Below are 21,348 nucleotides of genomic sequence, written 5' to 3' on the forward strand. Positions count from 1 at the left end.
GGGAGCACTGGCGTTTCTGGTGGGCACGCTGACCCACCGCAGCCACAGCAACACGCTCGCCATCATCGAGAGCGGCGGCGGCATCCTGAGGAACGTGTCCAGCCTCATCGCCACCAACCAGGCACACAGGTAAAAGCACCGACCGGAACGGACTGGAACAGAACTGACCAGAACATGTTATCTCTCAAACTGACCACAGCAGTGGACCAGGCCACTCTCCAGGTTTAGTCTGCGCTCAGTCCTCTGTGAACTGTAGGACCTTATGTGTACTAGCATCATCATTCAAAGTAGTAGTAGTAGTAGTAGTAGTAGTAGTATTAATAACCCCTCTTTCTGCCTACAGACAGATCCTGCGTGAGCACGGTTGTCTGCCCACTCTGCTGCAGCACCTTAAGTCTCACAGTCTGACCATCGTGTCCAACGCCTGCGGGACACTGTGGAACCTGTCGGCGCGCGACGCCACGGACCAGGAGACGCTGTGGGAGCTGGGCGCGGTGGGCATGCTCCGTAATCTCATCCACTCTCGCCACAAGATGATCGCCATGGGCAGCGCGGCGGCTCTGAGAAACCTCATGGCCAACCGTCCGGCGCGCTACAAGGACACCAGCGTGGTGTCTCCAGGAGGGGGCGCTCCGTCTCTGCACGCGCGCAAACAGAAGGCTCTGTTCGAGGAGCTGGACGCCCAGCAGCTCTCGGAAACGTTCGACAACATCGACAACCTGAGCCCCAAGACGGCCCACCGCAAAGCCCGGGGCGGTGCCAACGCCGGTGCCGGCGCACGCTCCTACGCCAACACGCCTGTCTTGTCCAGCCCCAAACGCGCCGATGACATCGCCGCCTACGGCCGCGCCTTCCCCCCAAATGTACGAGCCTCCAGCGACAGCCTGAACAGTGTCACCAGCGCCGATGGCTACGGCAACCGCGGCAAAACCAAACCCTCCTCCACCACGGAGAACTTTTACTCCTCGGAGGAGAACACTGTCACCAACAAGTGTTGCGTCTACATGAAGTACCCCGCCGACTTGGCGCACAAGATCCGGAGCGCCAACCATATGGCGGATGACGATGGGGCGGAGCTGGACACGCCCATAAACTACAGTCTGAAGTACTCAGACGAGCAGCTGAACTCCGGGCGGCAGAGTCCGAGTCTCCACGGCAACGGGGAGCAGCAAGAGGAGGAGCGCACCAAAGCGCCGCGTGGCTACAGCGGTACGGCGCCGTACGACGCTCAGACAGAACAGCCCATCGACTACAGCCTCAAGTACAGCGAGGCCCCAGTCCCACACAAAGACGAATTCGGCCTCAAGTACGCTGTGGAAAACCCCGCCCTGAAATACGGCGCCGAGACGCAGCGTAAAGATGAATACGGTTTAAAATATAATGCTCCAAAAGAATCAAATGCCTCAGTGCCAAAGCTCCGCCCCCTGCAGCAGCCGGCAGCTAATCGCGGCGCTCCAAAAAGTCACCAGGAGTCGACTCAGACATACTGCGTGGAGGACACGCCCATCTGCTTCTCGCGAGGCTCGTCCCTGTCCTCTCTCTCCTCCGAGGATGATGAGGCTCACGAGGTGCTCCCCCGTAAACGCCGCGGCGGCAGCGTCGTGGACGGCGGCGAACGCAACTCCAGTAACTACCCCACGTTGCCCGTGAGCGAGAAGCCGAGCGCCACAGATGAGAAGCAGCACAAAGAGGCCGAGAGCCAAACCGCCACAGAGTCGGCAGCATCCAACTCAAGATCCAAACGGCATCACCACCACGAGACGCGACATCATCACCACGAGACACGACATCACCACGCGGCGTCTGGGGCCAGGACGCCCAAGAGCCCCCCTGAGCCCGCCCCCCTGTACGCCCAGGAGACGCCTCTCATGTTCAGCCGCTGCACGTCTGTCAGCTCTCTGGACTCCTTCTCAACCTCCTCTATCGCCTCCTCCGTGCGCTCCTCGGAGCCCTGCAGCGGCGTGCCCAGCGGCGTGATCAGCCCCAGCGACCTGCCCGACAGCCCGGGGCAGACCATGCCCCCGAGCCGCGCCAAGACGCCCCCGCCTCCGAAGGCGGAGAAAGTCGAGGAGTTAACGCAGAAACTACAGCGTCAGGACGAACAGGAGCCCAGCTCAGACCTGCTTCTGCACTTCGCCACCGAGAGCACGCCACACGGCTTCTCCAAAGCCTCCAGTCTGAGCGCGCTCAGTGTGGACGAGCCCTACATCGGTGACCTTAAGCTGGGCGGAGGGGCGGAGCCAGAGAAACAGGAGCCGCTGCTCGCCGGGGAGTCGGACGATGACATCGAGATCTTAGAGGCCTGCATCAACATGGCCATGCCCAAGTCCTCCCGCAAGCCCAAGAAACAGCCCCCACAAGCCCCGCCTCCCGTCTCAGCACAGCCAATCAGGAAGCCTAGCCAGCTGCCCGTCTACAAGCTCCTCCCCCCTCAGAGCCGCCTCCAAGCACAGCCCAGAAAAGACAAACCAGAAGAGGAGGCTCCGAGCGATGACGTGCCCAGAGTTTACTGTGTCGAGGGAACGCCGCTCAACTTCTCCACCGCCACATCGCTCAGTGACCTCACCATCGAGTCCCCGCCCCCCGAGGAGGCCGCACCTCCTCACAGACGCAGGGCGGGGCTTCCAGAGGGCGAGAACGGAGATGACATTTTGGCCGAATGCATCAGCGCCGCGATGCCCAAGTCCAAGCTCCGCAAACCTGCTCCAGCTCGGCCAATGGGAGAACAGAGCCTCCAGGCCCCGCCCTCCCTGCCCTCTCTGCCCCCTCAGGCCACGCCCCCTCTGGCCGCGCAGCAGCAAAAGAAGAAGCCCACGTCCCCGGTGAAGCCGCAACTGCGCCCTCCGGTGGCGGCGCTGAAACAGACAAACAAACCGGGTTTTTCCTTCGACTCTCCGCGACACTATACGCCCATCGAGGGCACCCCTTGCTGCTTCTCTCGCAACGACTCGCTCAGCTCGCTCGACTTCGACGAAGACGAGGAGAAGCCCAAAGACGTGCCCAAACCTCCGCCCAAACCTCAGGCTCCGCCCGCCTCCTTCGCCCCGACCCCCGCGCCCAAGCCCAACACGGCTGACGAAAAACTGCAGTTCTCTATTGAGGACACGCCCGTATGCTTCAGCCGAAACTCTTCCCTCTCCTCGCTCAGTGACATCGACCACGAAAACAACAACAAAGCTCCGCCCACCGCAGCCCCTGAGGCCCCTCCCCCCGACAAGCCCCGCCCCCCACCACACTGCTACGTCCCCAAAGCGTTCCACGTGGAGGACACGCCCGTCTGCTTCTCCCGAAACTCCTCTCTCTCCTCACTTTCCATCGACTCCGAGGACGATTTGCTGCAGGAGTGCATCAGCTCCGCCATGCCCAAGAAGAAGAAGAAGGCCCCGCCCCCGAACACTTCAAATGCCCCGCCTACTACCCTCAACGTTCCGCCCACCGCCTCTAATACTCCACCCACAACAACAAATGCCTCAAACGGCCCGCCCTTGAGTCATAATGCCCCTCTGCCTCCTGAAGACACGCCCATCGCCTGCACAGACCCCGCCCCCTCCTCTGATCCTGCCCCCTCTGGCCCCTCCTCCTCGGCGCCGCAGGACGAAGGCATCCTGTCCGAGCTGGAGCCCTGCGGCGCCCCCCGCAGTCCGGTGTCTCCAGACTCGGAGTCGTTTGACTGGAAGGCGATTCAGGAGGGAGCCAACTCCATCGTAAGCTCGCTCAACGCCGCCGCCGCCGCTTCGCTCTCCCGCCAGCCCTCGTCCGACTCGGACTCTGTGCTGTCACTGAAGTCTGTGGGCTCCCCCTTCAGGCTTCCCCCCAAACCTAAAGCCCCGGAAGCTCCAGATGCTGCAGATGCCCCGCAGCCCGAGGTAGAGGAGGAGAAGAGAGGAGCGCGCATCCTAAAGCCCGGCGAGCGCAGCACTCTGGAACAGCGCCACCATCAGGACGAGGACAGAGGCGTGAAAGGAGGAAAGAAAGTGTACCGCAGTTTAATCACGGGGAAGCCGCGCTCCGAGCACAGCGCCCGCGGACGCACCAAACCCAGAGCCGCCATTGGCCCCAAACCGGGAAGTAACGCCGACGACAGAACGGGCAGCTCGTCCCGAGACTCCACCCCCTCCAGGTCCCAGAGGCCCAAACCCACCCCTCCCTTCACCGGCCCCGCCCCCAAACCCGCCGTCAAACCCAAAACCGCGGGTTTACCGCGCAGCGAGTCGGCCCCGCGCGTCACCCCCAAAAAACAGAAGTCTGATGCGGAGAAACCGCCGGCGCTGGTGCGACAGTCGACCTTCATCAAAGAGGCGCCCAGCCCCACACTGAAACGCAAACTGGAGGAGTCTCAGGTCTGTGCCGCACCCGACTCTCTCTCCAGCCCCGAAACGCAACAGCCGCCGCCAAACCGCAAAACGGACGTGAGCCGCTCGCATTCCGAGAGCCCCTCGCGGCCGCAGGAAGTGACGTCACGCTTCAGCCGCACGGGCACCTGGAAACGGGAGAACAGCAGCGCCAATAATGGCACCGCCAACGGCAAACAGCACTCCACGTCTCTGCCCCGCGTCGGCACCTGGAAACGCACCGGAAGCTCCTCCTCCGTCCTCTCCGCCTCCTCCGAGTCCAGCGAGAGAGGGGCGAGCGACAGGGGCCGCAGCGAGGAGGAAGTGACATCACAGCGCAAAGGCACGTGGCGCAAAAAGAAAAGCGATTCAGTCGAGCGCAGCTTCAGCGACAGATCTGATAAGTCAGAGGACGTGTGGGTGCGTCTAGAGGACTGTCCTGTCAATAACCCGCGCTCCGCCTCCTCCTGCTCCGCCCGTTCGCCATCCAACGCCCCACCCGTCATTGATAGCCCCGCCCCGGCCTCCAGGATCCCCTCAGGCTCCTCCTCCTGCTCCAACCTCAACCTGCGCCGCAGCTGTGAGAGTTTAGATGAAAAACCGCCACGAGTGACACCGCGCGGCGCCGTCGCAGCGAGAGTGAGTCCATTTAACTACACACCCAGCCCCCGCAAGAAAGACTCCGACTCCCCCAGTACTACAAATACTACAAATACTACAAATACAACTAATACTACTACCACAAGTACTACTGCGGCCGGCACGGCGCGGCCCTCCCTCATCCCGACGCCCGTCACAAAGAAACGAGAGCCCAAAGGAGAGGGCGGGGCCGGGGGCAGCGGTGAGAGAGGCTCCTACATCGTGACATCAGTGTGAGGGCGGAGCTTAATTTAGCGCCCAAAACAAACCATGAACCGCACTTAACCGTTTGAGCACGCCGCAGTCTCCGTTATGACATCACAGGGGTCAGCTCAGCCCTGAAACATGAACTGGCACAAAACTACTGTGAATAAATTATAAACATTTAAATCTGCCTTTTACAAAAACAAGAGACAGACACTAAAGTATTATCACGTGAGCGACACTAGGGGGCGCTGACGGGTTTGTAAAAGTGTTGAGCTGTAAATATAAAGTTGCTTATATAAAAAAGTCCTGCACATTTTGCCTTTAAGACACAAAATGGCTCCTGCAAAGATCAACTTTTCCAAAAGGACCTTTGTATTATTAACATTAATATTAATATTATGAACATTGGCCTCCCTGGTGTCCAGCGGCGCTCAAAATGGCCGCCCAAAGCCAGAGAGACGTCCATCAAATGTTGGAAATGTTTAAACTTTAAAGGAGCAGGTGTCTGTCCCTCCGCTGTTTAAAGGAGCAGCCTGAAGTTTTCACTCCACACAAAATGGCCACCACACGCTGCTCCCAGACTCTTGAAATGTCCGCCGCCGCTCTGTTTAAAGACTGTAAATAACACTACGGACGGCGCCCCCTGCAGTCTGCTCCCTCAAACGCAGTGTGTACAAAGGAATGTGAAGCCCCGCCCTCTGTCCTGATTGGCCCTCGTCACACTTAGAGACTTTTTATGTTTTTATACCACTAAAGTGAAATAGCGCTTAGAGCTCCACCCGTCATGCATGGCCCCGCCCCCTGACCTTAACGATGATGGTTACCACGGTGATCAAGATGGTGTTTCTGCATTAACCTCGAATTTGAATCCGGAAAGATGCCAAAATAAGTATATTTCATCAAACTTTTTATTGTGAAGGCTCAAAATGGATGCCAAGAAATATTCAGACTAAAGAGAACTGAACCGGGACTAAAGGGACTAAAGGGGTCTAAACCAGAACTGAACCGGGACTAAAGGGGTCTAAACCAGAACTGAACCGGGACTAAAGGGGTCTAAACCAGAACTGAACCGGGACTAAAGGGGTCTAAACCAGAACTGAATCGGGACTAAAGGGGTCTAAACCAGAACTGAACCGGGACTAAAGGGGTCTAAACCAGAACTGAACCGGGACTAAAGGGGTCTAAACCAGAACTGAACCGGGACTAAAGGGGTCTAAACCAGAACTGAACCGGGACTAAAGGGGTCTAAACCAGAACTGAACCGGGACTAAAGGGGTCTAAAATCAAACAATGTTAAGTTTTTACTGCTGAAGTTCAACTGCACATGCTGAGATGGTCTGATTCTGTGGTCTGGTCCTGGTCCTGGTTGTGGTCCTGGTCCAGGTCCAGTCCAGGTCCAGTCCAGGTCCAGTCCAGGTCCAGTCGTGGTCCCTGGCGTCCATTTTGTGCCTGCTCTGAGGCTGTTTCCAGATGCAGATTGACTTGTGTTGCCTTTGAATAAACACTGAACTGTAACTTATTGCTGTAAAATGAAGCACATAATTTAAAAGTATTTTTGGTTTGTTTTTTGCCAAAACTTTTCACATTTTATGTTTTTATTTCTGTAACTTTTCACTTTTTTCTGTCAAAGTTTTGGGTGAAAATGATAAAAAATAAAGTAACACTAAAGTCTGAGGTTTGATTTACAGCAGTGACCTCCAGGTGTTTTACTCCTGGAAACTAAAGGGAAGGAGCCTCAACGTAAAATGAATGACCCTTATGCTCTCTGTGCTAAGCCCCTCCCCCTTCAGAGCGCTATCGCAACAGCTGCATCGCACTAGGGAACGATGGTATAAAATGTGAAGTTTACCTCTTTAGTACCTCCTCTTTAATAGCTCCTCTTTAGTGTCTCCCCTTTAATAGCTCCTCTTTAGTACCTCCTCTTTAATTGCTCCTCTTTAGTACCTCCTCTTTAGTGTCTCCCCTTTAATAGCTCCTCTTTAGTGTCTCCCCTTTAATAGCTCCTCTTTAGTACCTCCTCTTTAATAGCTCCTCTTTAGTACCTCCTCTTTAGTGTCTCCCCTTTAATAGCTCCTCTTTAGTACCTCCTCTTTAATAGCTCCTCTTTAGTACCTCCTCTTTAATAGCTCTTTAGTACCTCCTCTTTAGTGTCTCCTCTTTAATAGCTCCTCTTTAGTACCTCCTCTTTAGTGTCTCCTCTTTAATAGCTCCTCTTTAGTGTCTCCTCTTTAATAGCTCCTCTTTAATAGCTCCTCTTTAGTACCTCCTCTTTAATAGCTCCTCTTTAGTACCTCCTCTTTAATAGCTCCTCTTTAGTACCTCCTCTTTAATAGCTCCTCTTTAATAGCTCCTCTTTAGTACCTCCTCTTTAATAGCTCCTCTTTAGTACCTCCTCTTTAATAGCTCCTCTTTAATAGCTCCTCTTTAGTACCTCCTCTTTAATAGCTCCTCTTTAGTACCTCCTCTTTAATAGCTCCTCTTTAGTACCTCCTCTTTAATAGCTCCTCTTTAGTACCTCCTCTTTAATAGCTCCTCTTTAGTACCTCCTCTTTAATAGCTCCTCTTTAGTGTCTCCCCTTTAATAGCTCCTCTTTAGTACCTCCTCTTTAATTGCTCCTCTTTAGTACCTCCTCTTTAGTGTCTCCCCTTTAATAGCTCCTCTTTAGTGTCTCCCCTTTAATAGCTCCTCTTTAGTACCTCCTCTTTAATAGCTCCTCTTTAGTACCTCCTCTTTAGTGTCTCCCCTTTAATAGCTCCTCTTTAGTACCTCCTCTTTAATAGCTCCTCTTTAGTACCTCCTCTTTAATAGCTCTTTAGTACCTCCTCTTTAGTGTCTCCTCTTTAATAGCTCCTCTTTAGTACCTCCTCTTTAGTGTCTCCTCTTTAATAGCTCCTCTTTAATAGCTCCTCTTTAGTGTCTCCTCTTTAATAGCTCCTCTTTAGTACCTCCTCTTTAATAGCTCCTCTTTAGTACCTCCTCTTTAATAGCTCCTCTTTAGTACCTCCTCTTTAATAGCTCCTCTTTAATAGCTCCTCTTTAGTACCTCCTCTTTAATAGCTCCTCTTTAGTACCTCCTCTTTAATAGCTCCTCTTTAATAGCTCCTCTTTAGTACCTCCTCTTTAATAGCTCCTCTTTAGTACCTCCTCTTTAATAGCTCCTCTTTAGTACCTCCTCTTTAATAGCTCCTCTTTAGTACCTCCTCTTTAATAGCTCCTCTTTAGTACCTCCTCTTTAATAGCTCCTCTTGAATAGCTCCTCTTTAGTGTCTCCTCTTTAGTACCTCCTCTTGAATAGCTCATCTTTAGTACCTCCTCTTTAATAGCTCCTCTTTAGTACCTCCTCTTTAATAGCTCCTCTTTAGTACCTCCTCTTTAATAGCTCCTCTTTAGTACCTCCTCTTTAATAGCTCCTCTTTAGTACCTCCTCTTTAATAGCTCCTCTTTAGTACCTCCTCTTTAATAGCTCCTCTTTAGTACCTCCTCTTTAATAGCTCCTCTTTAGTACCTCCTCTTTAATAGCTCCTCTTTAGTACCTCCTCTTTAATAGCTCCTCTTGAATAGCTCCTCTTTAGTGTCTCCTCTTTAGTACCTCCTCTTGAATAGCTCCTCTTTAGTACCTCCTCTTTAATAGCTCCTCTTTAGTACCTCCTCTTTAATAGCTCCTCTTTAGTACCTCCTCTTGGACAGACGACAGGAGACGAGTCAAGTGACAAACTTTTATTTCCTCCAAAAATAGAGTAATTTACATGAGTGGGCGGGGCTCAGGGGTCACATGATCAACTCGCTTAAAACACTGTAAAAACACCAAAAACAGCACACACGACGGCAGCAGCTGATTGGCTCAGGCCGCCTCCGTGACAACAGGCTGCAGGGCCGAGGGACAGGAAGTGATCTCAGTGGGGACAGGAAGTGAGGTCAGGTCCAGTGACGGCTCAAATCCGGCCGCTAACTTTTCTGTGCAACAGATTATTTTTTGGGGATCATTCTAACTGGGACCATCCTAGAACTAAACTAGGACTGAAAGGATCTAAATTGGTCCAGGTTTAAAGCTGGGTCTAAACCGGGTCTAAACCAGGTCTAAAGGAGGTCTAAACTGGTCCAGATCTAACGTGGGGCTGTGTCCAAATGTCCGCACCAGTTACTACTAAATACTGCACCCAAACTTTCCAACAATGCACCTTGAAAAGTAGTGTCCTGCACTGGTCACTAGACCAGTCAATATATCCCACAATGCACTGGGAGAGTCTAAAACCCCAGTGAGACGGGTCTTTACCTGGACACAACACGACTGAACGACGCAGAAGCTCAGGTTTATCTCACACACATCCTGATTATGAAGAAAACACTGAAGTAAACCGTTATGGTGTAAAGGTGCTAGCGTTAGCCTTTAGCTCGAGCTGTTAGCAGAGCAATCATAAACCGTTATGGTGTAAAGGTGCTAGCGTTAGCCTTTAGCTCGAGCTGTTAGCAGAGCAATCATAAACCGTTATGGTGTAAAGGTGCTAGCGTTAGCCTTTAGCTCGAGCTGTTAGCAGAGCGATCATAAAGAGTTACGGTGTAAAGGTGCTAGCGTTAGCCTTTAGCTCGAGCTGTTAGCAGAGTGATCATAAAGAGTTACGGTGTAAAGGTGCTAGCGTTAGCCTTTAGCTCGAGCTGTTAGCAGACCGATCATAAAGAGTTATGATGTAAAGGTGCTAGCGTTAGCCTTTAGCTCGAGTTGTTAATATAAATGTGAACACTGTTTACGTCAGATCCAGTTTGACATAAATGTGTGAGATTATTATTAGTCCATAAAGATCAGTCCAACTTCATCTTTATTTATGACACAAATCAAGTTTATCAGAGTCACACGACCCGAGGCACACGGCCCGAGTCACACGGCCCGAGTCACACGGCCCGAGTCACACGGCCCGAGTCACACGGCCCGAGTCACATGGCCCGAGTGTAGTGATCTGTGAATGAGGCTCTATAGTCTGATAAAGAGGGAGGGTCTATGTACAGTGGGTGGGGCTATGTACAGAGGGAGGTGCTGAGGAGTGAGGGGCAGAGGGAGACATTCGGACACAGCACGGGTCTAAAGTGGGTTTAAACCGGGTCTGAACCAGGTCTGAACTGGGTCTAAACCGGGTCTTCATCAGGAGTCCTGGTCCAGGCCCTGGCGCTGGAGGAAGTCGTGGAGCGCGCTCAGTCGTTGCAGGAGCATTACGTCTGAGTCACAGTCATCGTCACGGCAACCACGTCTTGCTGCCGCCCGCTTCCTGGGCACCATGGCAACCAGCCCCACCCCTAAAACAAATATTTGATGTAACAATAAAGGAAAGTTTGTGCTTCTGTTTAGTTGTGTAAAAATATTCACTGAATTTAAATATGTGATAAAATGTACGTTCTCCCTGCGTGTGATTGGCCTGCTGTGAGGTTGGGGGCGGGGCTACCTGGGGTGGGGCGTTTCCTCTTCCGTGGTTGGGTGAAATCAGGAAAGTGCAGCAGGCGTCTTCGTCTCTGCTGACCAATCAGAAGCAGCGCTCCGTCCTTCTCCCGTGGCTCCTCGAAGATGGTCTCCAGACTGCTGCTGCAGAGACAGGGATGAATCAGAGGACGTGGGGACATACCAGAAGACACGGGGACATACCAGAGAATGCAAACATATCAGAGGACATGGGGACATACCAGAGAATGCAAACATACCAGAGGACATGGGGACATACCAGAGGACACGGGGACATACCAGAGGACATGGGGACATACCAGAGAATCCAAACATATCAGAGGACACGGGGACATACCAGAGGACATGGGGACATACCAGAGAATGCAAACATACCAGAGGACATGGGGACATACCAGAGAATGCAAACATACCAGAGGACATGGGGACATACCAGAGGACGCGGGGACATACCAGAGGACATGGGGACATACCAGAGAATGCAAACATACCAGAGGACACGGGGACATACCAGAGAATGCAAACATACCAGAGGACACGGGGACATGACATGGGGACATACCAGAGGGTGCAGGGACATACCAGAGGACACGGGGACATACCAGAGGACACGGGGAAATACCAGAGGGTGCAGGGACATACCAGAGGACATGGGGACATACCAGAGGGTGCAGGGACATACCAGAGGACATGGGGACATACCAGAGAATGCAAACATACCAGAGGACACGGGGACATACCAGAGGGTGCAGGGACATACCAGAGGACATGGGGACATACCAGAGGACACGGGGACATACCAGAGAATGCAAACATACCAGAGGACATGGGGACATACCAGAGGGTGCAGGGACATACCAGAGGACATGGGGACATACCAGAGGGTGCAGGGACATACCAGAGGACACGGGGACATACCAGAGGACACGGGGACATACCAGAGGACACGGGGACATACCAGAGGACACGGGGACATACCAGAGGGTGCAGGGACATACCAGAGGACATGGGGACATACCAGAGGACACGGGGACATACCAGAGGACACGGGGACATACCAGAGGACATGGGGAGTCTTTATCAAATTATTATTATTTTATTTTAATTATTTATTTTAATTATTTTATTATTATTTTTATCGATTTGACTTAAATGAAGCAGAACTCAAGTTTAACTGACACAAAAGTACAACTGAGTCAAATCATGAAAATAAACACATGCTAACGACTAGCATGACTGACGCAGATTGGGCAGGTGACTCAAACTGGGGAATGACACAGAGACACAGCAGAGGCACAGGTGCATTCTGGGACACGTAGTCTCACCTGTTTGCAGACGGAGACCTGTAGTTCTTGTTTGTGTAGATTTCCTCCAAACTGAACTCTTTCTTCTTCAAACTGAAAAAAGTCAGTCATGGTTTAGACCTGGTTTAGTCCTGGTTTAGTCCTGGTTTAGTCCTGGTTTAGTCCTGGTTTAGTCCTGGTTTAGTCCTGGTTTAGACCTGGTTTAGTCCTGGTTTAGTCCTGGTTTAGTCCTGGTTTAGACCTGGTTTAGTCCTGGTTTAGTCCTGGTTTAGTCCTGGTTTAGACCTGGTTTAGTCCTGGTTTAGACACGGTTTAGCCCCGGTTTAGACCCGGTTTAGTCCCGGTTTAGTGCTGGTTTAGACCTGGTTTAGACCTGGTTTAGTCCTGGTTTAGTCCTGGTTTAGTCCTGGTTTAGTCCTGGTTTAGACCCGGTTTAGTCCTGGTTTAGACCTGGTTTAGACCTGGTTTAGACCTGGTTTAGACCTGGTTTAGTCCTGGTTTAGTGCTGGTTTAGTCCTGGTTTAGTGCTGGTTTAGTCCTGGCTTAGTCCTGGTTTAGTGCTGGTTTAGACCTGGTTTAGTCCTGGTTTAGTGCTGGTTTAGACCTGGTTTAGTCCTGGTTTAGTCCTGGTTCAGTCCTGGTTTAGTCCTGGTTTAGTCCTGGTTTAGTCCTGGTTAAGTCCTGGTTTAGACCTGGTTTAGTCCTGGTTTAGTCCTGGTTTAGTGCTGGTTTAGTCCTGGTTTAGTCCTGGTTTAGTGCTGGTTTAGTCCTGGCTTAGTCCTGGTTTAGTGCTGGTTTAGACCTGGTTTAGTCCTGGTTTAGTGCTGGTTTAGACCTGGTTTAGTCCTGGTTTAGTCCTGGTTCAGTCCTGGTTTAGTCCTGGTTAAGTCCTGGTTTAGACCTGGTTTAGTCCTGGTTTAGTCCTGGTTTAGTGCTGGTTTAGTCCTGGTTTAGTCCTGGTTTAGTGCTGGTTTAGTCCTGGTTTTTACCGTTTCACTTTGGGGAGGCCCAGGGGGGTGAGGTTTGTTTCTTTTGGTGAAGTTCGACGAATCCGGATCTGAGAAACTCTCTTCACCTGAGGAAAGGAAATTAGGAGAGAATAAAGGAAACAAAGACAAGGACATGAGGACATTGAATACTTTGTGTATTTTATTTTACTTGTGTACTTTGTGTGAGTACTTGGTACTCAAGTTTTTACTTTGGAGTACTTTTGTATTGCAGGTAAAATGTTCTGAGTACTGAGTGTGAACAAATATTTATTCACTTTTGCATTGTGATTCACGTCTTTCTTGTTGCCGGGCAGATCAGCGCTGGCAGCTGATTGGGCCGATGTCAGTGACACTGTGAGCCCATTGGTTGGCATGGGAGGCAGTGGGAGTGGCCGTCGGCGAGTGCTGTGATTGGCTCTATGTCTTTGCTGTCGCCGGGCGGAAATCCCCAGACTGCAACCAATCACAGGATGAGTTAATTTAATTTGAATTAGTAAAAATGATATGATTAATTTAAAATTAATAATAATATGAATAAATTGGATTAAACTCACCTGAACAAAGATGACCTCACGTAACTGTAACAAGAGACAGAGTCAGGACCAGGTCTACACCGGGTCTAAACCAGGACTAAACCGGGTCTAAACCAGGTCTAAACCAGGGCTAAACCAGGACTAAACCAGGTCTAAACCAGGACTAAACCAGGACTAAACCATGTCTAAACCAGGTCTAAACCAGGACTAAACCAGGACTAAACCAGGTCTAAACCAGGACTAAACCAGGTCTAAACCAGGACTAAACCAGGACTAAACCAGGACTAAACCAGGTCTAAACCAGGACTAAACCAGGACTAAACCAGGACTAAACCAGGATTAAGCCAGTTCTAAACCAGGACTAAACCAGGACTAAACCAGGACTAAACCAGGATTAAGCCAGGTCTAAACCAGGACTAAACCAGGTCTAAACCAGGTCTAAACCAGGACTAAACCAGGACTAAACCAGGACTAAACCAGGATTAAGCCAGTTCTAAACCAGGTCTAACCTAGGACTAAACCAGGACTAAACCAAACCAAAACTAAACCTGGTCTAAACCAGGTCTAAACCAGGACTAAAAAAGGACTAACCAGGTCTGGACCCACCTGTGCTCGGCGCTGATGTACGGGGGAGCGCTGTGGTCCTGCAGGGGGCGCTCTGGAGCCACTGTGACATCACTGAGGGACACGCCCATTGCCGTCTCCACGGCAACCAGCGACAGGCGCCACGGCAACCGTCGCCTGGAGGCGTGGCCTGACGCTGTCATCAGCCACGTCATCATCGCTCTCACTTCACCATGGCGATAGGAGCGAGGGGTGGAGCCAGAGAAATGCCACGCCTCCACTGAACCCAGAGCATCATGGGATACTGATGAGAACCTGCAGGAAACAACCAAGAGCTTCAAAATCCCTGTGTCAGATGCCCTCCCGCCTCCTGTATCAGATCGTCCTGTTCGTATGAACCCGCCCTATATGGTCCTAAAACCAGGACTAAACCGGGACTAAACAGGATTAAACCAGGATTAAACCAGGATTAAACCAGGACTAAATCAGACCTACAAAAGATAAAGTAAAGTTGAACTCACTGTGGGCGAAGCAGCAGAGGAGCCCGGAGCCCATTCTGCCCGGCAACAGCACACACCCTGCGCTCTGATTGGCCCGCAGTCCTCGCGCTTTGGTCCGATTGGCTCTCAGACACCACACTCTGCTCTGATTGGTGCTTCCTTCGTTTCCTCCTTGTTTCTTTCTCTTCCCTCCTTCGTCTCCTCTTACTTGATTGGCTTGGACCTGCCACTGGCTCCTCTTCCTCTGACCATGACGAACTCTCGCCTCCTCTGTCCTCGCCTCCTCTGTCCTCACCTCCTCTGTCCTCACCTCCTCTGTCCTCACCTCCTCTGTCCTCACCTCCTCTCTCCTTACTTCCTCTGTCCTCGTTTAGGCGTCGCTCTAAAGCGCTCAGCCGTTGGTCAAAGGTTGCCATGGCTCCTCCAATCAGACGCTTCATCTCTTTTTGGTGTAAGGAAAGGAGCGAGGAAAGGAGACGAGGAAGCATCGAGGAGCAAAGGACGCACGGCCCAGGCGGCAACTGAGGAGATATCTGAGGAGACATGTGAGGAGAGGAGGGAGGAGACGAACAAGGAGACATTTGAGGAGAGTTGTGAGGAGGCATGTGAGGAGCCGTGTGAGGAAACATCTGAGGAAACATCTGAGGAGGCTTCTGAGGAGACATCTGAGGAGGCATCTGAGGAGTGGAGGAGACTGAGGAAGGAGAGGAGGACACAAGAACATTAGGAGAGATAAGGATGGGAGGTGAAGGGGGATACAAGCAAGGAGACAAGTGAGGAGGTAATGAAGGAGACATCTGAGGAGACATCTGAGGAGGCAACTGGGGGGTGGAAGAGGCTGAGGAAGGAGAGGAGGACACAAGGACATTAGGAGAGACAAGGATGGGAGGTGAAGGAGGATACAAACAAGGAGACAAGTGAGGGGACAGATAAGGAGACAAAGTAGGAGACATCTGAAGAGAGGAATCTGAGGAATGATAGGACACAAGGATGTTAGGAGACACAGTGTTAGGAGGAGGTGAAGGAGACAAAGGAGGAGACAAGCGAGGAGACAAACAAGGAGACATCTGAGGAGGTAAATAAGGAGATGAATGAAAGGGAAGAGAGGAGTGAGGAGACAATCGAGGAGGCATAGAAGGAGACAAAGTGTGAGGAGAGGAGGAGTCTGAGGAAGGATAGGACACAAGGATGTTAGGAGAGACAGGGTTAGGAGAAGCTGAAGGAGGTGAAAGAGAAAACATCTGAGGAGAGCCAGTAAGAGGACAGGAATGAGAGGGAGGAGATGAAGGAGGGAAGGAGCGAGGAGATAAAGAGGGAGACGAAGAGGGAAAGGAAGAGTCTGAGGGAGGAGAGCATGGGGAAGATGAGTGAGGAGGTGAAGAAGGAGAAGAAGGAGACGAGGAGTCTGAGGGAGAAGAAGAGAGGGAGGAGAGGAGGAAGCAGAATGAGCCACAGTAAAAACAGTCTGACTCGTGAAGAATCCCCCAACCTCTCCCTCTGTACAAAACCCCTCCCTCTGTACAAAGCCCCTCCCTCTGTACAAAGCCCCTCCCTCTGTACAAAGCCCCTCCCTCTGCACAAAGCCCCTCCCTCTGTACAAAGCCCCTCCCTCTGTACAAAGCCCCTCCCTCTGTACAAAGCTCCTCCCTCTTTATCACAATCATGTGACTCGGGCCGTGTGACTCGGGCCGTGTGCCTCGGGTCGTGTGACTCTGATAAACTTGATTTGTGTCATAAATAAAGATGAAGTTGGACTGATCTTTATGGACTAATAATAATCTCACACATTTATGTCAAACTGGTTCTGACGTAAACAGTGTTCACATTTACATTAACAACTCGAGCTAAAGGCTAATGCTAGCACCTTTACATCATAACTCTTTATGATCGGTCTGCTAACAGCTCCAGCTAAAGGCTAACGCTAGCACCTTTACGTCAGAACGGTTTATGATCGGTCTGCTAACAGCTCCAGCTAAAGGCTAACGCTAGCACCTTTACATCATAACGGTTTATGATCGCTCTGCTAACAGCTCCAGCTAAAGGCTAACGCTAGCACCTTTGCATCATAACGGTTTATGATCGGTCTGCTAACAGCTCCAGCTAAAGGCTAACGCTAGCACCTTTACACCATAACGGTTTATGATCTTTTTGCTAACGAGTCTGACAGCAGCAGTTCGGGAGACAGAGAAAAGGGACACAGTTTTTACACATAAAATGAAAAATGAAATGGACAAAGAGTTGATGGAGCAGGAAGTGCGCCCATGATCACTTCCTGTTTGGAACATGGCAGATAGCAGGTTAGCTATTCATTTATATAAACAGTCTGTGTTTTTAGTTCCTGTACTTCTATGTCATGTATCGGCACATATACCAGATGCCGTAACGCCGTGAGGGTGTGACGCCGCTCACTTTCAGATTCATTTTTCACACAGTGGGAGAAACTCACAAATACTCCGCCCCTCACCTGGGAGCGACCACGCCTCGGCCAATGAGAGCGCGATATTCGGGTCCTCGGCCAATGGGAGCGCGGTGTTCGGGTCCTCGGCCAATGGGAGCACGGTGTTCGGGTCCTCGGCCAATGGGAGTGCGGTGTTCAGGTCTTCGGCCAAAGGGATCGGTGGAGGGGCGGGGTTTCGGGTGACGGGCAGCTCAGAAGGTGGGGCCATGCCAGATTTGTCCCGCCCGCTGTGCTCTGATTGGCTGAGAGTGAGTGGGAGAGAGAGCATGGCCCAGACTGTGAAGAGAGAGAGTCATCATCACCACGGCAACGGCGACTTTACAGGCCAAAAGATGACATCATTAAACAACGATAAACATGATCACCACCTGATGACATCACAGGGTGAATGAAACACAATGCAGCTCCAGACATGTGTCAGAGGACACAACATGGTTTAAAGCCCCACTGTGGAACATTTTCTCACATTAGAGGGTTACAGAAAGAAAGGGCCATTTATAGAACCCAGGACTAACCCAGGACTAACCCAGGACTAACCCAGAACTAAACCAGGACTAACCCAGGACTAAACCAGGACTAACCCAGGACTAACCCAGGACTAACCCAGGACTAACCCAGGACTAACCCAGGTGTAAACCGGGACTAAACCGGGACTAAACCGGGACTAAATCGGGTCTAAACCAGGACTAACCCAGGACTAACCCAGGACTAAACCAGGACTAACCCAGGACTAACCCAGGACTAAACCGGGACTAACCCAGGACTAACCCAGGACTAAACCAGGACTAACCCAGGACTAAACCAGGACTAAACCAGGACTAACCCAGGACTAAACCAGGACTAACCCAGGACTAACCCAGGTGTAAACCGGGACTAAACCGGGACTAAATCGGGTCTAAACCAGGACTAACCCAGGACTAACCCAGGACTAACCCGGGACTAAACCGGGACTAAATCGGGTCTAAACCAGGACTAACCCAGGACTAACCCAGGACTAAACCGGGACTAAATCGGGTCTAAACCAGGACTAAACCAGGACTAAACCAGGTCTAAACCAGGTCTAAACCAGGTCTAAACCAGGACTAATCCAGCCTGGATGAATCCTGGACTAACTCGGGTCTAATCCTGGTCTGGACCTGTTCCAGGGGCTGAGATCCCGCGATACTTGAGGCGCAGATGAGAGCAAATCTGTAATAATCTTTCACCTGTCAATCATCCCGGGCTATTATCGATCCGTGACGTCACATCAGTGATCAGTGACGTCAGACTGTTTTCAGCCTGAAATGAAACAACGGGATTTAGGCCAAGAGCGGAGCGTGGGACAAACGGACCAAAGCGGGACTAAACCAGGACCAAACCGGGCCGGACCGAGCCAGGCCCGGGGCCAGGCGCGGGCACGTACCTGGCACGAGCAGCGCGCGTCCCCGAGGCTCCGTCACTGCGACATTTGTGAGTTTAATCCGCAGAAAAAGCGCAGAGATCAACAAAACAGCCCCGGAAACACCCGGCGGCAGGAACAGGAAGTACCACGAGACTTCAGAGTAAGACACTGACCGGAAGTGAACGGGAGACGGGGACTTCAGAGTAAGAGCCCCACGACCGCAATCATAGAGGGAAGAGTCAGGACCAAGGGCACAACAACAGGACGAACACAACAATAACACAACAACACAATAACAACAACAGGACGAACACAACAATAACACAACAACACAATAACAACAACAGGGCGAACACAACAATAACATAACAACACAATAACAACAACAGGACGAACACAACAATAGCACAACAGCACAATAACAACAACAGGACGAACACAACAATAACACAACAACACAATAACAACAACAGGACGAACACAACAATAACACAACAGCACAATAACAACAGGACGAACACAAAAATAACACAACAACACAATAACAACAACAGGACGAACACAACAACACAATAACAACAACAGGACGAACACAACAATAACACAACAGCACAATAACAACAACAGGACGAACACAACAATAACACAACAACACAATAACAACAACAGGACAAACACAACAATAACACAACAGCACAATAACAACAGGACGAACACAACAATAACACAACAGCACAATAACAACAACAGGACGAACACAACAATAACACAACAGCACAATAACAACAACAGGATGAAAACAACAATAACACAACAACAGAACAATAACAACAGGATGAAAACGACAGCACAATAACAACAAAACAACAGAACAATAACACAACAACAGCACAATAACAATAACAACAACAGCACAATAACAACAACAGGACGACAACAGCACAACAACAACAGCACAATAACAACACAGCAACAACAGCACAATAACAACAACAGGATAAAAACAACAATAACCCAACAACACAACAGCACAATAACAACAACAGGACAACAACAGCACAATAACAACAGGATGAAAACGACAGCACAATAACACAACAACACCCCAAAACAACAAAACAATAACACAACAACAGCACAATAACAACAACAGCACAATAACAACAACAGGACGACAACAGCACAACAACAGCACAATAACAACAGGATGAAAACAACAATAACACAACAACAACAACAGCACAATACCAACAACATAACAACATCATCATCATCTTCTCCTCTCTCTCTCCTCCTTTCTCTCTCTCCTCCTCTCTCTCGCTCTGTCCTCCTCCTCTCTCTCCTCCTCCTCTCTCTCCCCTCCTTTCTCTCTCATCCTTTCTCTCTCTTCTCTCTCTCTCCTCCCTCCTCTCTCTCTCCTCCTTTCTCTCTCTCCTCCTTTCTCTCTCTCTCTCCTCCTCTCTCTCTCCTTCTTCTCTCTCTCTCTCCTCCTTTCTCTCTCCTCTCTCTCCTCCTTTCTCTCTCTCCTCTCTCTCCTCTCTCTCATCCTCTCTCTCTCCCCCTTTCTCTCTCTCCTCCTTTCTCTCTCTCTCTCCTCCCCTCTCTCCTTCTCTCTCTCCTCCTCTCTACTCCCTCCTCTCTCTCTCCTCCTCCTCCCTCCTCTCTTTCTCTCTCCTTCTCTCTCTCTCCTCCTCCTCTCTCTACTCCCTCCTCTCTCTCCTCCTCCTCCCTCCTCTCTTTCTCCTCCTCCTTCTCTCTCTCCTCCTCCTCCCTCCTCTCTTTCTCCTCCTCCTTCTCTCTCTCCTCCTCCTCCCTCCTCTCTTTCTCTCTCCTCCTCTCTTTCTCTCTCCTCCTTCTCTCTCTCTCCTCCTCTCTCTACTCCCTCCTCTCTCTCCTCCTCCTCCCTCTTCTCTTTCTCCTCCTCCTTCTCTCTCTCTCCTCCTCCTCCCTCCTCTCTTTCTCTCTCCTCCTTCTCTCTCTCTCCTCCTCTCTCTACTCCCTCCTCTCTCTCTTCCTCCTCCCTCTTCTCTTTCTCTCTCCTCCTTCTCTCTCTCTCCTCCTCTCCTCTGCCCCTCCTCTCCATTGGTTGCCTTGGCGATAGTAACCTGACGTGTCATGTTCCTTATTAAACTTTTACGCCTCTTCTTCTCGTCTTTCCTCTCAGTCGTTCGTTCTTTCGTGTTGTTCGTTTAAATATTTCTCACATTTTTTTCATTTAAGTTTTAAAATCACAAAATTATTTTCAGGCCAAAACAAAGACAAAGGATTTAAACATGTGACGACAGGTGAGTACTACAAGTACTACAAGTACTACTGCTACTGCATTACTGCACAAGTACTACTGCTACTATTACTGTACTACTGCACAAATACTACAAGTACTACTGCTACTGTACTACTGCACAAGTACTACTGCTACTGCATTACTGCACAAGTACTACTACTATTACTGTACTACTGCACGTACTACAAGTACTACTGCTACTATTACTACTACTATTGCTACTACAAATACAGTACTACAAATACTACTACTACTACTACTACTACTGCACTACTGCAGTGTTAGTGCAGTAGTAGTAGTACTAAAGTACTACAACTACTACTGCTCCTGTTACTACTACTACTTTACTACTGCAAGTACTACATGTACTATAAGTACTACCACTACTACTACTACTCTACTACTGCATATATTACTACTAGTACTAGTACTACTACTAGAGCTGTAAATACTTCTACTGCAGGTGCTGTTACCCTGGGCCGATGTGCTCTTGAGCAGAACACTTCTCAGGTTCATTCACACAACAACACACACAATAACAGTCACACACAACAACACACAACACACACAATAACAGTCACACACAATAACACACACAAGAACAGTCACACAGAATAACACACACAATAACAGTCACACACAATAACACACACAATAACAGTCACACACAATAACACACACAAGAACAGTCACACAGAATAACACACACAA

The 21,348-nt window shown here is 50.5% G+C and overlaps 2 protein-coding genes across 4 annotated transcripts in view; one reads left to right on the plus strand and one right to left on the minus strand.

The window, feature by feature from the left end:
• The window catches only part of apc (APC regulator of WNT signaling pathway), a 26,812-nt gene extending 19,963 nt beyond the window's left edge, over positions 1-6,849 (plus strand). For all 3 annotated transcript variants that reach the window (XM_033975954.2, XM_055225633.1, XM_055225632.1), the window contains 2 exons: positions 1-129; positions 344-6,849. The exon at positions 1-129 is cut by the window's left edge and continues 86 nt beyond it. In XM_033975954.2, coding sequence (XP_033831845.1) covers positions 1-129; positions 344-5,207 — 4,993 coding nt within the window. In that variant the 3' untranslated portion in view covers positions 5,208-6,849. The remainder of the gene's footprint in view (positions 130-343) is intronic.
• A 2,032-nt stretch (positions 6,850-8,881) lies between these two features.
• On the minus strand, positions 8,882-18,494 carry wu:fi75a02 (uncharacterized). The gene is made up of 10 exons (XM_055225637.1): positions 18,375-18,494; positions 16,979-17,248; positions 14,536-15,208; positions 14,057-14,329; positions 13,472-13,495; positions 13,193-13,370; positions 12,918-13,003; positions 11,950-12,021; positions 10,611-10,747; positions 8,882-10,464 (listed from the first exon to the last, which is right to left on the minus strand). Exons 2-10 carry the CDS (start codon positions 17,238-17,240, stop codon positions 10,313-10,315), a joined length of 1,857 nt encoding a protein of 618 aa, XP_055081612.1. The 5' UTR covers positions 17,241-17,248; positions 18,375-18,494; the 3' UTR covers positions 8,882-10,312.
• Between the last annotated feature and the right edge of the window lie 2,854 nt (positions 18,495-21,348).

The sequence above is a fragment of the Periophthalmus magnuspinnatus genome, chromosome 12, assembly GCF_009829125.3.
Source record: "Periophthalmus magnuspinnatus isolate fPerMag1 chromosome 12, fPerMag1.2.pri, whole genome shotgun sequence".
Classification (NCBI taxonomy): Eukaryota; Metazoa; Chordata; class Actinopteri; order Gobiiformes; family Gobiidae; genus Periophthalmus; species Periophthalmus magnuspinnatus.

Coding starts and splice junctions, on each gene's coding strand:
- wu:fi75a02 (XM_055225637.1), bottom strand. CDS start 17,240: ATGCTCTCTCTCCCACTCACTCTCAGCCAATCAGAGCACAGCGGGCGG. Junction 15,209..16,978: donor CGAGGCGTGGTCGCTCCCAG/GTGAGGGGCGGA, acceptor CTCCTTCCTCAG/TCTCCTCCACTCCTCAGATG. Junction 13,004..13,192: donor ACGTGAATCACAATGCAAAA/GTGAATAAATAT, acceptor TCCTTTCCTCAG/GTGAAGAGAGTTTCTCAGAT.